Source organism: Pholis gunnellus (genome assembly GCF_910591455.1).
Source record: "Pholis gunnellus genome assembly, chromosome: 13".
Classification (NCBI taxonomy): Eukaryota; Metazoa; Chordata; class Actinopteri; order Perciformes; family Pholidae; genus Pholis; species Pholis gunnellus.
In genome coordinates, this window is record NC_136540.1 from 5,556,773 (window position 1) to 5,570,023 (window position 13,251).

The window sequence follows — 13,251 nt, forward strand, 5'->3', positions numbered from 1 at the left end:
TGTAAAAATCTGTTCTCAGGACGAGGCTGATTCTAGAAGACGGTGCGCATGGCATCTAAAATTGTCCTCTCGTTGAACATAATCACATTTAAAAGTAGCAGTGTGGAATATAATGCTGCTTTTAGCTGTTTGCACCCTTGGAGTTAAATCGACACCACAGAGGAAGACGTGTGAGAGGATGTCTGCTCTCTGTCCCCCTGAGCCACCAGATGTTGCTGTAGAGCAGAAACAGCCTGTAGAGACTCACAGGAGGGCTGGTCGGCATCTGGAATTGAAAAAAAAGCGTAGTTCCTGCAAAGGCAGCAATTTAGAGATGCTAAATAAAGATAGGAGACAATGTTGATGTTATAGGTATAGCAGCAAGCCACCATGTCCAGGACAGGTATATGGCTTCAGTGAGAACAATGACAAACTGTCACCACTTCAGATTGGAAAAAAGTGAGTGTTTCCCCCCCTCGCCCAGAGCTCAACCACATGTTGAATTTCTCATCTGTGTGTATTTTCACCATTAACACATTTGCTGGATCATTTTTCCCATGTTCTCTCACACACACACACACACACACACAGCTATCTGTCATCTGGTTGAACATGAACAGTCCGCCAAGAAACACCCCTCCAACTCCCCGTCCCGCCGTGTCAACCAGTTCACTGTACATTCAGGTGGTTACCACTAGTGCAAGAAGTATCAGATCCTCAAACTCAAATAAAAGTGTAACAATACTCCATTAAAAGTAAAAGTCAAGTAAGAATGTAAAGTACAACAGTAAAGCAAACCAGATGAAAGCAAAAAAGGGCAAAGTCTGAAATATGGAAGATTTAAAACAAATCAACCAAAAAAATGTATGAAATACATTACAAATTATTATATCTATTTACTTTTTATGTATAAATTCACTGTGTCACAGTTAGATTAAACACATATGTTAGAAGGATAGATATTCAGCATTTTGTCTTTAATAACTGAATTAAATGTTTTGACATAAATTCCACACGCCCCCTCAAATAAAACCACCGCACAGAAAATAAGGCGAGGTGTATTTCACTTCAGTGTTGTCCTGCTCTTCTTCTATTTCTTTTTATAAGAATGATTAAACTCAAATATTGAATGAAAAAGGGTCAGCTGACTGCTCTTGAACTTGCACGGGGTTACAGTTTGTGTGCAGGAAAGAGGAAACATTCTACTGCAACGAAACCATAATTCAGGTTGTGATAATCATTAACCCTGTAGATGTCCTGGTGGCAGAATGTTAGACTGTTAGTCCTGTATAGTTGAAATGACACAAAACATGGCTGACGTGAACGTACTTAACACCTACATATTCGTGACCGTTGGGCTCGGCTTCACACGTTGCCAACTCGTCCCAGTGTTATCACGTCTGACGTCATCGTTATATCTCAAAGCCCTCGGAGGGGAGTGTCTCCCCTTGCTGTCTTGGAAACCGCCTGGATGCACAACTGCAGCCTCTGAGCTGAAGCTGTGCACGAGGACAAGAGTCAGTTCCAGATGTCATTTTAAACTAGGACGAAATGCTGTGACGTGTTATAACCACGGTCACGGTTTAGGGTTGTGTTTAGTTGTTTCTTCCATTTTATTTTGACTTTCCCTGCCTCTTGTGTCCTGCGTTCACTTCACTTCCTGCCCTTGTCTGTTTCCCGCCTCAATGATTGTCTGCCCCGCCCTTGATTGAACCCTGCTGTGTCTCATCACTTTCACCCTCCCAGTGTATTTAAACCCTGTGTGCCCCTGGTCTGTGGTGTATCCTGGTCTGTTGTGTTCCTGCTGATCATCCCTGGTATGTGCCCTGATTCATCTCTGCTCTCCCCTACCGTCTTCCCTGTTTTGAAGTTTTATTTTCTTGGACAATTTTGTTGCCCATTTTTTGTGTTGAAACATTTTCTTTACTATTAAAACCAGCTATATTCAACCCTGTGTTTACCTGTGTCTCCCTGCATTTGGCTCCGTCCTTTAGTACGCCTTTAAACGTGTCATAACCTGTTTCTCTCCTTCCTCATTGATGTGTCTTGACATGAAACTCAACAGAGAGGAAGAGATTCACATTCCGCAGCAGCCCGTTTCATTTTCAGACACAAACTTCACCAGTTTGATTTAAGGCAACAAATAATCTCCCATATGTGCGTCCCTGCTCTCTAATTACTGTAACTCCCTCAAACTGCACTGTTCTCCAGGATTTGTTTTTCTTCCCTCCCTCGTAATCCTGTCCCGTTCTTTAGTGGTGGAGGGAGACATTTGAAGAATTCTTTTCAGTGACCACACCAAACTATCCAGTCACGTGATCTCTTTTTCCTTCCTGTCCTTCTCCTAAATAAGGAATTACAATTTGACTGGGGGAAAAAGAGACTGAGCAAAGGGGCGGGCCATAGAGTGAAATAAGAGGACGGGAAGGCATCTCTTTCGCTCTCTCTCTGTTGAATGTGGTGAAGTCGTATATTTCATACGAGGGTGTATGCTGTATTTGTTTGCAGTCCTGAATGGTACACTCAGCACTGTTGTAAGGAAGAAGAAGAAGAGCGGGAACCCAGCAACACAAGCCCTAACCCACCTGCATTCACCTGAAAGCTACTACACAAAGTAAGTATTCTTCTTTTTGTTTCCTCTCTGCCTCATTCATCAATCTGTTTTTTTGCTTTCTCGCTGGCAGTCAAAAGATTTTTGTGGCTAACTCTGTGCAGGAAACATGAAAAAAAAGTGTAATATCATACACCCCACCCTCGCACTCTGTCTCCTTCTCTCTTCTCTTCACGCCTGTTTGATCATACACAGCAAACGGCTAAACACTGTAAATGATTGTTTTATGTAATCCTGTTTCTTTTCTACAGTTTGCCCTCACTACTCTTATCATAGACCGCATGGCTTCAGAGGTTCCGTGTTCAACATGTAGCCAGTACTGCCTTAGAAATATGTCATTTTCTAGTGTAATATATGCTCTGAACACCAGTTCAGGATATGGCAGTAAAAGTCTGCATGCGTTTGTCACATATGTTGTCACGTTTATGGACCATGGTAAAGTTTTATGTGCTTTCGACTGGGAGGGAACTTAAAGAGTGACTTTAGGTGGTGTTTGGGCTGTTCTCACTATCTTCACTGATAAGATAGAAATACAAAATGCTGAATGAACAGTCTGCGTCAGCAGCTGGGACTGTGTAGAAATAATCGTGTGACCTAGTTAATCCATTGTGTTCACATAACAAAGGGTTAGAACGACCTTTAGTCTTTTCCTGAGCCAAATGAGTTCCACATCAAACTGAGTTGAGATGGTGGTAAATTTGACTCACTATAGCAATGTTGTTGTTTTATGCATCCCTGTTGCAATACAATAACGGTTGTGAAACATCCTGTAATAAAGGACTGCAAGTTATGATACAAAAGTTGACGCGTTCGAGAGGGGGGGGGGGGGGGTGTGAGCGGTGAATTTAGGAGTAACTGGAGTTGCATTTGAATAAATCATCTAACCCTCAGAGGACACACAGCTAAAACAGGGCTCAGAGTAGCAGTCAAGGTATTAAAAACTGTGTAAAGGTAAAGCAGAGGATTAATGGAAAAGCTCACTAAATTAATAAGTGAGACTGATCAGTCACATCAGTAGTTTTTATTTTTTGGAGTAGCTTACAATAGTAACACGCAGTCCCACTACAGAATCCCGCCATGCTGAGCACTGAAGTACGCAGACAGGTTTACTGCACAAAAGCACAATAATCTTGTTGCAACACATTCAGTTCGATGAGGTACTGAAATTAAACTGACACTCCTTTTAAAAATGTGTCGCTCGAACATGCTTTACTGCAGTTGCCTCTTTGCCACAGCATGTGTGAGACGATGCTTAAACCACTTTATGACACTTGTTTTCCATATTTAGTCACCTTTGCAGCACACGTCGCTGTTTATCGACCTCGTGGTGTTGTGACTATGATTACAAGATGTTCTGGGTAACTACTAGGCTGCTCCCAGTTGATTTCTAAAGTATACAGGTTGACTTAATCTTCCAAAACACGCATACAAACCCTCTGCTTGAATGGTGTTGACCTAATCTTGTGACATCCAATCAGCAGTTTGTGTGGTTCAGAGTGCAGGTTATATATAATCTGAAGGAGTAGAGTCTGAGTTCATCGTCCCTCATTGTTTATTGCAGAGATGAGTCCTGATGTCTGCAGCTGCTGGGTGTTCTCTGGGTGCGCCAGAACAAAAGCGATTGAACCTCTGTGTTTGAGAAAGAGGTTGTTCATGAGTTTGGGATGTTTACACATTAACTTCACCCTTGCTGTTGTGACAAACTGGTTCAGGAGTCACTTAGCCGACAGGAAGTTGCTTCTCCCCCCACATGCCCACGTAACCACTGCAACCTCGGACAATGAACAGAGCCACGAGCGTGATCTATGGCAGCCAGGGCTCCAGTTTGGCGCTGCTAGACAGTCTAATGAGCGGTGGCACATATTGTGCAAGACTGAGAAGCCTCTGTTTCACAAGATATGTAATAGGTGTGTCTTTCTGTCCTCGTATTGAACCAGTTTCGAAAACCAAACCCAGATTCTCGCAGACAATACACCATGGCGTGTCTCCAGCCTTATTAAAAGGCAACACAAATGCAGATTCCATATATTTGCAGAGTGTATATACAAACCAGAAATTGTATGCATACTTGAGGCAGGAAGTGAAGACAAGTAAGAGCAGAGGGTTTTCCTATCTGCTATAAACATCTCCATATGCTATCTGCTTTTCTAGCCAAAAGATTGCTCGATCGTGCAACTCAATTATTTAATCTGTAAAAGCAAGAGCTGTGGTTTGGCGGTTAACAGGTAACGTCTCATACTTTCATGTCTTAACAGGCTCGATGGAGGGTTTGTTTTTGTTGTTGCTTAAAGGTCGTTGCTATGTTGAGCAGCAGTGTTTTGTTTAGAGTTCGGTGTACAGGACATGTCGGGGAGGAAGGAAGTAACAGCCGAATGAGCAAACAGGATGCAGGGAGCGGGGAGGTTCTACTGAAGCCAACAGGAAGCTCATACTGCATTAATAACCGAGATAGGCCAAATGTAATTACTTACAGCAGGGTTGTGAACTCTTTAAGACATTAGCATTACACTGCAGCATTTTCAGCTTCCAAGGAACAAAATGTCTTCGTTAAATAAAGGTTTGAATAATGGAAACAAAAACCTTCAGTCTGTGGTAGTTTACATTTTGGCAAGTTCGGTTTCTGGTGGAAAGGTGGATGAGAAGATCGCTAGCTGTTTCCACCTCTTTTCAGTCTTTATGCTAAGCTAATCCAACCAGTGCCTGGCTGTCGCTTTATATTTAACACACAGAAAGGAATTGTATTTCCCAAAATCTCAAACCATTACTTTTAAGCATCAGATGCCTGATTTCCACATTTTAACCCAATTTGTCTCAAACCTAATTCTAACAAGTCTGAACAATAAATCAGCCTCTTGAACAAGTGGGGACCAGCCAATAAACATCCTTATTCTGAAAGTTTAAGATTAATAGGTTCTCAAAAAACAGTTCTAACTCTCAACAGAAACACATTCTCACACACATCAGGAAGAGAGTGACTAATGCTATTTGTTCTGACTGCAGGCCAGGACTGGGTGTGAGCAGGGCAGGGATTTGAATGTGAACGTTGTCATCTATCAAACATCAATATTGAAAAGAACACGATACGCTGCCAAGGAGTGAAGTTTGCTAAGCTAACTATCACTATAATCTTTCCCTTCCAACAGGTTCAGCATGGCAAACGTCGGTCCTTCCTTTGGTCTGTCCCGGGAGGTGCAGAGTAAGATTGATAAGAAATACGACCCGGAACTGGAGGGAAAGTTGGTGGAGTGGATCGTCGCTCAGTGTGGCGCTGGAGTGGGCCGCCCTGAGCCAGAAAAGATCGGATTCCAAAACTGGCTCAAGAACGGAATTGTGAGTGTTTGCAAGTGTAAATGCAGCATTGTAGTTTCCATTGTGTACAGTATATTTAGAGGGATCTGCTTGGTTTGTCTAGGTGCTGAGTGAGCTAATCAACAGCCTGTATGCTTCCAACCCGCCGATAAAGAACTTTAAGACCTCCAGCATGGTGTTTAAGCAGATGGAACAAATATCCCTGTTCCTCAAAGCTGCAGAAAACTATGGAGTCACCAAAACTGACATATTTCAGACTGTAGATCTCTTTGAAGGTAAGACAATCAGTAGAACGGATATATAAAATGTAAGTGTTTTGCAGATTTACAGGAATGAAAGTGTGGAAATGAACTGTATTCAGTGGCGAGGAGCACAGGTCACTGGCCCCCTCCCTGTACTTGGTGTGTGCTCTGTTCATGTGAGATTGTTGCAGGCAAGGACCTGGCCGCTGTCCAGAGGACCCTGATGGCTCTGGGTAATTTGGCTGTCACAAAGAACAACGGTTGTTACAAAGGAGACCCCAACTGGTTCCACAGGTGAGTTTGAGGCGTTTTGAACTAGTCTCTCTGTGGGGATTTGGAAATGCAAAGGTTTCATTCCAGTGCTGAGGACTGAGATGTGTGCCCGTGTGTGTGTGTGTGTGTGCAGGAAAGCCCAAGAGAACAGGAGAGATTTCTCAGAGGAACAGCTGACCGAAGGCAAAAATGTCATTGGCCTGCAAATGGGCACAAACAGAGGAGCATCTCAAGCTGGAATGACGGGCTACGGAAGACCCAGGCAGATCATCAACAACCCATGAATCCACGCAGAGCTGAAACACTCCTTCTCCTGCCCTCTGAAAGGCCAACGAGGACCATGAGGAGAAGTGTAACCTGACTGTTTTCAAGGCTGAACTGGACCAAAACGGGGACCAATGAGAACATGTGCAAGAATTAACGATAAAGAGAAAATTGAACTAGTTGTTAAAAGTGATGGATAATGTGATCTCAAGCAAGTTTCAAGTCTCATTTGTGACAAGTAGCAGCCTGGAAGGTAAGAAGTGCAGTGTGGTTTACAATTTAAAGTTATTAGGCTACAACAAAACATATCCACTGACGGTCAACTATAAGTCATTTTAGAAGGTGAATTGTCTGTTTTAAGAAAAACATAGAATACAGTCGGGTTTGTGTTTTACCTGCTTCGTAACACAATCTGCAGCTAGATTTGTAATCAATATGTCGGACCTTCTTTTGAGCGTTTGATACGTCATGTATAATGAGAATGATTTTGAAATAAAGTTTCTTTTTCCTTTTAAAGAAGCCTCTTGTGTGTTGAATAGATTACCAATAGAGATTAAGAATGTAGCAGGCTTTGGCCACATGTACTGATAACACTATTGATCGCTCTAAATCACGATGCTGTGTGATTCTTTAGCCTGGTCGCACCAGGCAAACAGTAACAGAGAAACTAATGTAGCAACCCACGATAAACATGTCGCAGTCTGCAGGTAACATTACACCTAGCCTTGTTTGCTTTAAACCTGAGCTGTACTCCACGTAGAGATAAGCAGATGAGAAAGAAAGGGAAAAAAAAAAAGACAATCTGCCCAAATGTGGGAGGAGAACACATGATGGGTGGGAGTGATGACGGGTCGGGATGAAGCCTGGATTTTTCCTGGCCGGACTTTGCCTGGTTGGATGGAACGAGGGGGATTCAGAGGACTATCGCTATCTCCTGCCAAGGTTTTGTTTATACTTTGTTTTTCCTTGAGTAGCGACTAAGCTGTTCAGCATGAACTGTCTCAGAAAAAGGCCGGAGATGGGAAAGAAAAGCAGGAAGGAGCAGACAGAAAAATAATAGTTAGGTTTGATGAGAAAGAGAGCTTATAAAGAAACAGGAAGAAGTGGTAGTTTTTAAAACTGAAATGTCCAACACAGGAGATTAAGGTGGCTGGGGTCAGAAGGAGAATAGGTCAAGAAAGAACAGAGGACCTAGGAAATCAGAGAGCATTCCCAAAAAAGGAGTGATCATTGCAGAAGGGGGGCAAACAAATAGACTTCCTTCCTTCCTTCCTTCTCATTCTTCATCTGTTAACATGAAACTGTGGGAATAACATACACAGAGGGGTAAATTGGTATATTGTAAACTCATGAGAAGCAAGAACACATTTAAAACAAATGGAAAACATGCAGTAACCAGGTCTACTGTACAAGTGGTGTCATATTCTTCAGTTTTGGTTTGTATAATCTATTATTTTCACAATAAAAGCATGCTTGATCACTGTGCAGTCACACTTGTATTAAACAGTTCGTAGATACTTTTTACAGCACTTACTTGCCTCTGGTGGAGCGAGATAATGTCCCGTTTGTGATGTCCTCAGCACTAAAGCTTACTCCTGCTGTTGATGATGCTGCAGGACTTTGGTCTCTGTGGGACAGCGGCTGCTTTTCTCAGCCGTAGTTTAGATTATTCTAATTGCCAAAAAGGGTTTGTTATTTCAACACTAATATTTATTTCAACACTAAGTCATGCGCTTTGGCATCGGCGAGATCCTTGAGTCCCGCACTGCTCATCACTTCTGGTCCGTTAACATAACATACCAGCTTTGTGTCGCTGCAAGACAGTTTTACAAAAGACCTCGGATTCATTTTTACTGGTTGTGAACATCAATGTCAAGACTCAAACATATTGTATTGTAAGTGCAGGTCAGAGAACTACTGGGCAATAAAACAGTAGATTTAAATATAATCATTGAATCAAATTCATATTTAACATTTAATTGTCACTGAGCACTTTGTATGCATCGGAGGACGGAGATATCAAGAAAACAAATTTCAGAAATGCGTTACATCGTCGCTTCATCACCTTTCATGTCTGGGGAGATAAAAGCTGATGTGAACGGTTTCTCATTTATTGTGTAAGGAGCGCTGCTGCATGGATGACTGCTAATTCATCATTTATTGACTGACTAAGCTACCAACCTTTAGCATACATAATGTCCTCCCTGAATTACATCAGCTATTGTTTGTTACCCTGTGGTGGAGTGCAACTTGTTGATGATAAATTAATGAATCGGTAAAGTGATTGGTTAAGAATTAATTGATCATCAATTGATCATTTGAGTGAAGAAAACTCCTTGAGCAAGGTACTCAACTTCCTAAAGCACTGCAGTGGAGCTACTCAGTAAAACACTGTGTGTGTGTGTAAGTTCTATGTCTACCTCACATTAGACACCACGTGACTTTGAGGTTGAGCGTTAAACTTATAAACTCATATGTTGAACTCGTACTTCACTGCTGACCTGTCACTGTGGAAGGCAGCTGAAATTAATGAGACTTCAAAACGCATCTGAAATATTCCCCAAACGAGCTAAAACAAACAACACTCTGTACTCCTTTTTTTTTTTAGAGATCTTTATCCCTCACAGTCTAGATGTTTAAAACATGTCTACAGCTAATCTTTAGCAGCACAGCGTCGTCTGGTCTTTTTGACACAGGAGCTTTTATTTTTCATTCCTTCGGGGTTTAATCAAAGTGTGGAAACACCAACACACCACTGGCCTCACCACAGAGGAATGCACTTTGCTGCCATACAGGGGCATAACAGGGGCGACGATTAGCCTCAAGGTTAAAGAAGTTGCCTAATGTCTGGAGAGATGCCAGTTCAAATCCTAAGACTGTCTGTAAAAATATGAATGGGGCTGTTTTCACACCTCGTTCTACCAGTCCCAAGGCTCAACCTCGCTGTATTGACCACTATGTGTATTGCAGCAAAAAATCTACCTGGAGCCCAAAAAACTGTTTCTCAATAATTGACAGAACACCTTGTCTTGCAAACATCACATTTGATTTTTCTGTTTTGAATTTTTGATCCAAAGAAAGTTTATGTTTGTAAAACTTTCCTCAAAATCTGTGATGTCATCTCAATGTAAATATATATATATATGGCTGAGCGGCCAGCGGCAGAAACACTGTTGAAGATACTTATTGGAATTTCAGGAGCAGGACCACTCCTCAACCCTTCCACTTCCTGCATAACCATAAATACCCACCTAACCCGCTCCTCCTGTTACACGCTCGTATTCGGTACCCCTCCCTCTCACTCCTCCTCTCCTCTACGTAGGGTCCTGAGGGGGTTTGCATGCGCCAGGTGAGCGTTTGTCATTTGACTGAATAGGCGCCATCTTTGGGTCCACTATCGAGTTCTTGCAACACATCGATGCTTCAGTAGAGAGCTGACTCCATTAACACCCGAAGGTCATTTTAAAATGTTCTTAAAATTAGTTTCCAGTCATGTCTCAAGAGGAAGGATGCAATGTTGCACAACTACAAAAAAAACAGGTACAGGAGAAGTAAATTGCTCTTATCAGTGTATGCACCTTAACTTTTTGAGCCTTTTGAGACACCATACAAAATAATGTTTTAGGCCCAAATCTGATCTTAAGTAGCCTGGGCCAGATCTCAAGACTCAAGTAAATGAAAAGCACCATCACTCTGTTTATAGACAAGAACTAATGCTACAGTTAGTGAAGACGGTAAGGCAGAACATCAAGACATCTGAGAGAAAGGTGAGAGAATCTGCCGCCCGCTACCGTAGAGACCTGGCTTCAATCTCTGGCAGCGGTGCGTCTGGCTTGGCCAGCAACATTACCCGGCGAGACTGTGCTCCCGGGAAGAACAATAGAACAAGTGGTCCAGTTTACATCAAGTGACAAAGGGCCGATAATGGCGTCAAATCAGAAAATGCTTCGCTGTGTCGTTCTAGAGGGCACGGTCAAACTTGTTCAGTTCAGCGGTCAGGTGTTTACCACTGGGGGAGCTGACAACAATCTGGCTAAAAATGAAAGGAGAGGCGGGGCTTAAACACGGCAGGGCTGATGAGCTGATTGGCAACCGGTGTGCTGATTGCTGATTGCAGGCAGGAGTGTGAGCTGGAAGCCAGAAAAAAACTCCAGGAAAGCTTGAGTTATGGCGTGAGCGTATCAAGTTCATCCTCACTCGTGTAACCTTTTCAGGCACAAAGAGCTTTTCCCTGATTTACACCTTTTACCAAGAGCAGGCCAATTGTTCTATTACAGAGATTGTTTGTCACACATCTTCACATCAATCTCTATTTCATTTTTGACAAAACTAACCTTGTCCTACAATAGATGTCTTTCCGAATCAGAATTTTCTTGGTCGGCTTGTATGGTTTGCATGAAATGTGAGGAAGAGGCCTGAGGTTATGAGAGAATGCTTGTACGTAAACCTTAAAAGTTAAGTGTGAATATGATAAAAAGAAGTGACAGAGATGAGAAAAACAGCCTGATTAAGACTCAGTGATTGGCTGTGGACCTCGAATAGGCCAAAGGGCAGCATGTCTCACTGAGCATTTCGCTCTGAACTACATTGAAACGCCAAACATTCAGGCATTAATTGACAGCAACCGCAATGTTAGCCTGCTTTGGTTTGCATGCAGCAGGGTGTGATGTCAGTCCGAGGTCATTAAGTGACGCCACGAAAGGCAGCAGTCAAGAAGTGATTGCCCTGTGAGTGAAAGGCTGGGGAAGTATACAGGACGGCCTGACCTGAGACCTGCTGAATTAGCTTAAGGACCAAGACAATTAGGGAGAGGTGCAGCGCAAAAATCAATGGGTATAAATGAATTTCGATGACCTGTTCACAGAGTAGAAAGACCTTCTGGAATTCTTCTACACCGTTCCAGTGAGGTACTGGACTGTTTTTGCACCAAAATCACAGCTCACTTGCCTTCCAATGTGGTTTCATGGAGGTGTGATTTGCGGTGGAGTTCCTCTGTGCACGAGTGTGGTTTTCAAGATGGAGACGAGCAAATGTGTTCATGAAATAGAGAGGCACTTAGCGGGAGTCTGCAGGTTTGTACTCATTATGGTTAAGCATCACATCACATACAATAAACATTGCCTCCAGGCTGAGGTTAAAATTCAGACTGAATATGTGTGTGTGTGTGTGTGTGTGTGTGTGTGAATGACTCATGGGCATGAATAATGTTGATGCGGGAACCACAGAGGAAGGTGCAGTGGTGCGACCTACATGTGTCGTTGGCTCTGTCTGCGGCTGCATTGAATGATGAAAGGGTGAGAGAGGTAGGTCACAGCCGGTATCAAGTGTAAATGGCGGGTAATCCGAGTCAGGAAGCAGATGTTTCCCCTCGAAACTTTTGGTTTGAGGCCAAATATTGAGATCAGAACCCGCTATTCAAAACGCCACGAGAGGAGGACAAAGCTGTTGAGTCAGCGTGACAAGTTAAAAGCTCAATATATTCTATAAACATTCACTTTAATCCTCAAAGCTCACCTGCCTTGCTGCCAGAAACCCACATTTCACTGTGTTCAACCAATCACGGCGGTCCATACCTGCTGCAGTGAAGCTGGAATCCTGGAGTCGCAGTCGTGGAATATCACGGGCAGGATAATATGTTTGCTGTTGATTTATAAAAATGCCTCTGGCACAAGTTTTAAAAAAACCCTGCATTGTAGACATAAACTCAATAGAAACTGAATTATTCTGAATAAGAGGCTGCGTCACATTCTCATGTTTTATTGTCACGTCCATCTTTATCAATTTATCCTTGTTTCACTCCATCATACTGTATTTATTAAAATCAAATAACTTAAACATATAATATAACAAATCACACTGTGCTCATGAGGGCCCTCGCCTGGCTCATCCTGGTTACTAAACGTCAGGCAGAAAGCATTTTTCCAACATCTAAAGAAAATCCCACAGTCTCTAGGCGACTGTAAAATAATTGCTCTGCAACTAAGCATAAAAATGGCACAATGTCATTGGGGGGTGGGGGGTGGGGGGCTTCCTTAACTTCTGCTTCTATGATGACAACAACTTCTGCATTTCATTTCCTCTGAAATTACATAATCTGATTGTGAAGCTGAAACATGTGGACTTGTTTTAACTTTTGACCGGGGAAAACCACATCACAAGGTTCACAGCACATGGCACTGGCACAAATATGCACTTACATCGCTCATCATTTATGAACTTGTGACATCTGAGAGAAATCACACATAGAATGTGTCACATGGCATAGAGATCAAAAACAGTCTGCACGCCACGAGTGAAATTTAGGCCGTAAAGCCACTTATTTTTTAATAAATCTGAGTTTAGTGGAAGAAGAACATCCCCCGTACTCCAGCATTGTGTACGGCACTGTTTTTGTCTTTTAGGATTAAGTATTAAGTCTTTGTCTATAGCATTAAGTGATCGGTGAGAACGTGCATCTCTATTCCTGTTCACATGCCCTTATGTTAGTATTGAACAAAAGCCAAATATTTAACAGGTCAATAGAGCAGGAACAACACACAAGGCCAGATATAGATTTTATCAGGGTGTTCCCAA

General features: G+C 42.5%; 1 protein-coding gene across 1 annotated transcript; it reads left to right on the top strand.

The window, feature by feature from the left end:
- The first annotated feature begins 2,405 nt into the window (after window positions 1-2,405).
- On the top strand, window positions 2,406-7,197 carry LOC306705443 (transgelin-like). The gene is made up of 5 exons (XM_079172203.1): window positions 2,406-2,593; window positions 5,734-5,920; window positions 6,003-6,174; window positions 6,333-6,435; window positions 6,548-7,197. The coding sequence occupies exons 1-5, from the start codon at window positions 2,469-2,471 to the stop codon at window positions 6,696-6,698; spliced, it is 738 nt and encodes a 245-aa protein (XP_079028329.1). The 5' UTR covers window positions 2,406-2,468; the 3' UTR covers window positions 6,699-7,197.
- Window positions 7,198-13,251: the final 6,054 nt, after the last annotated feature.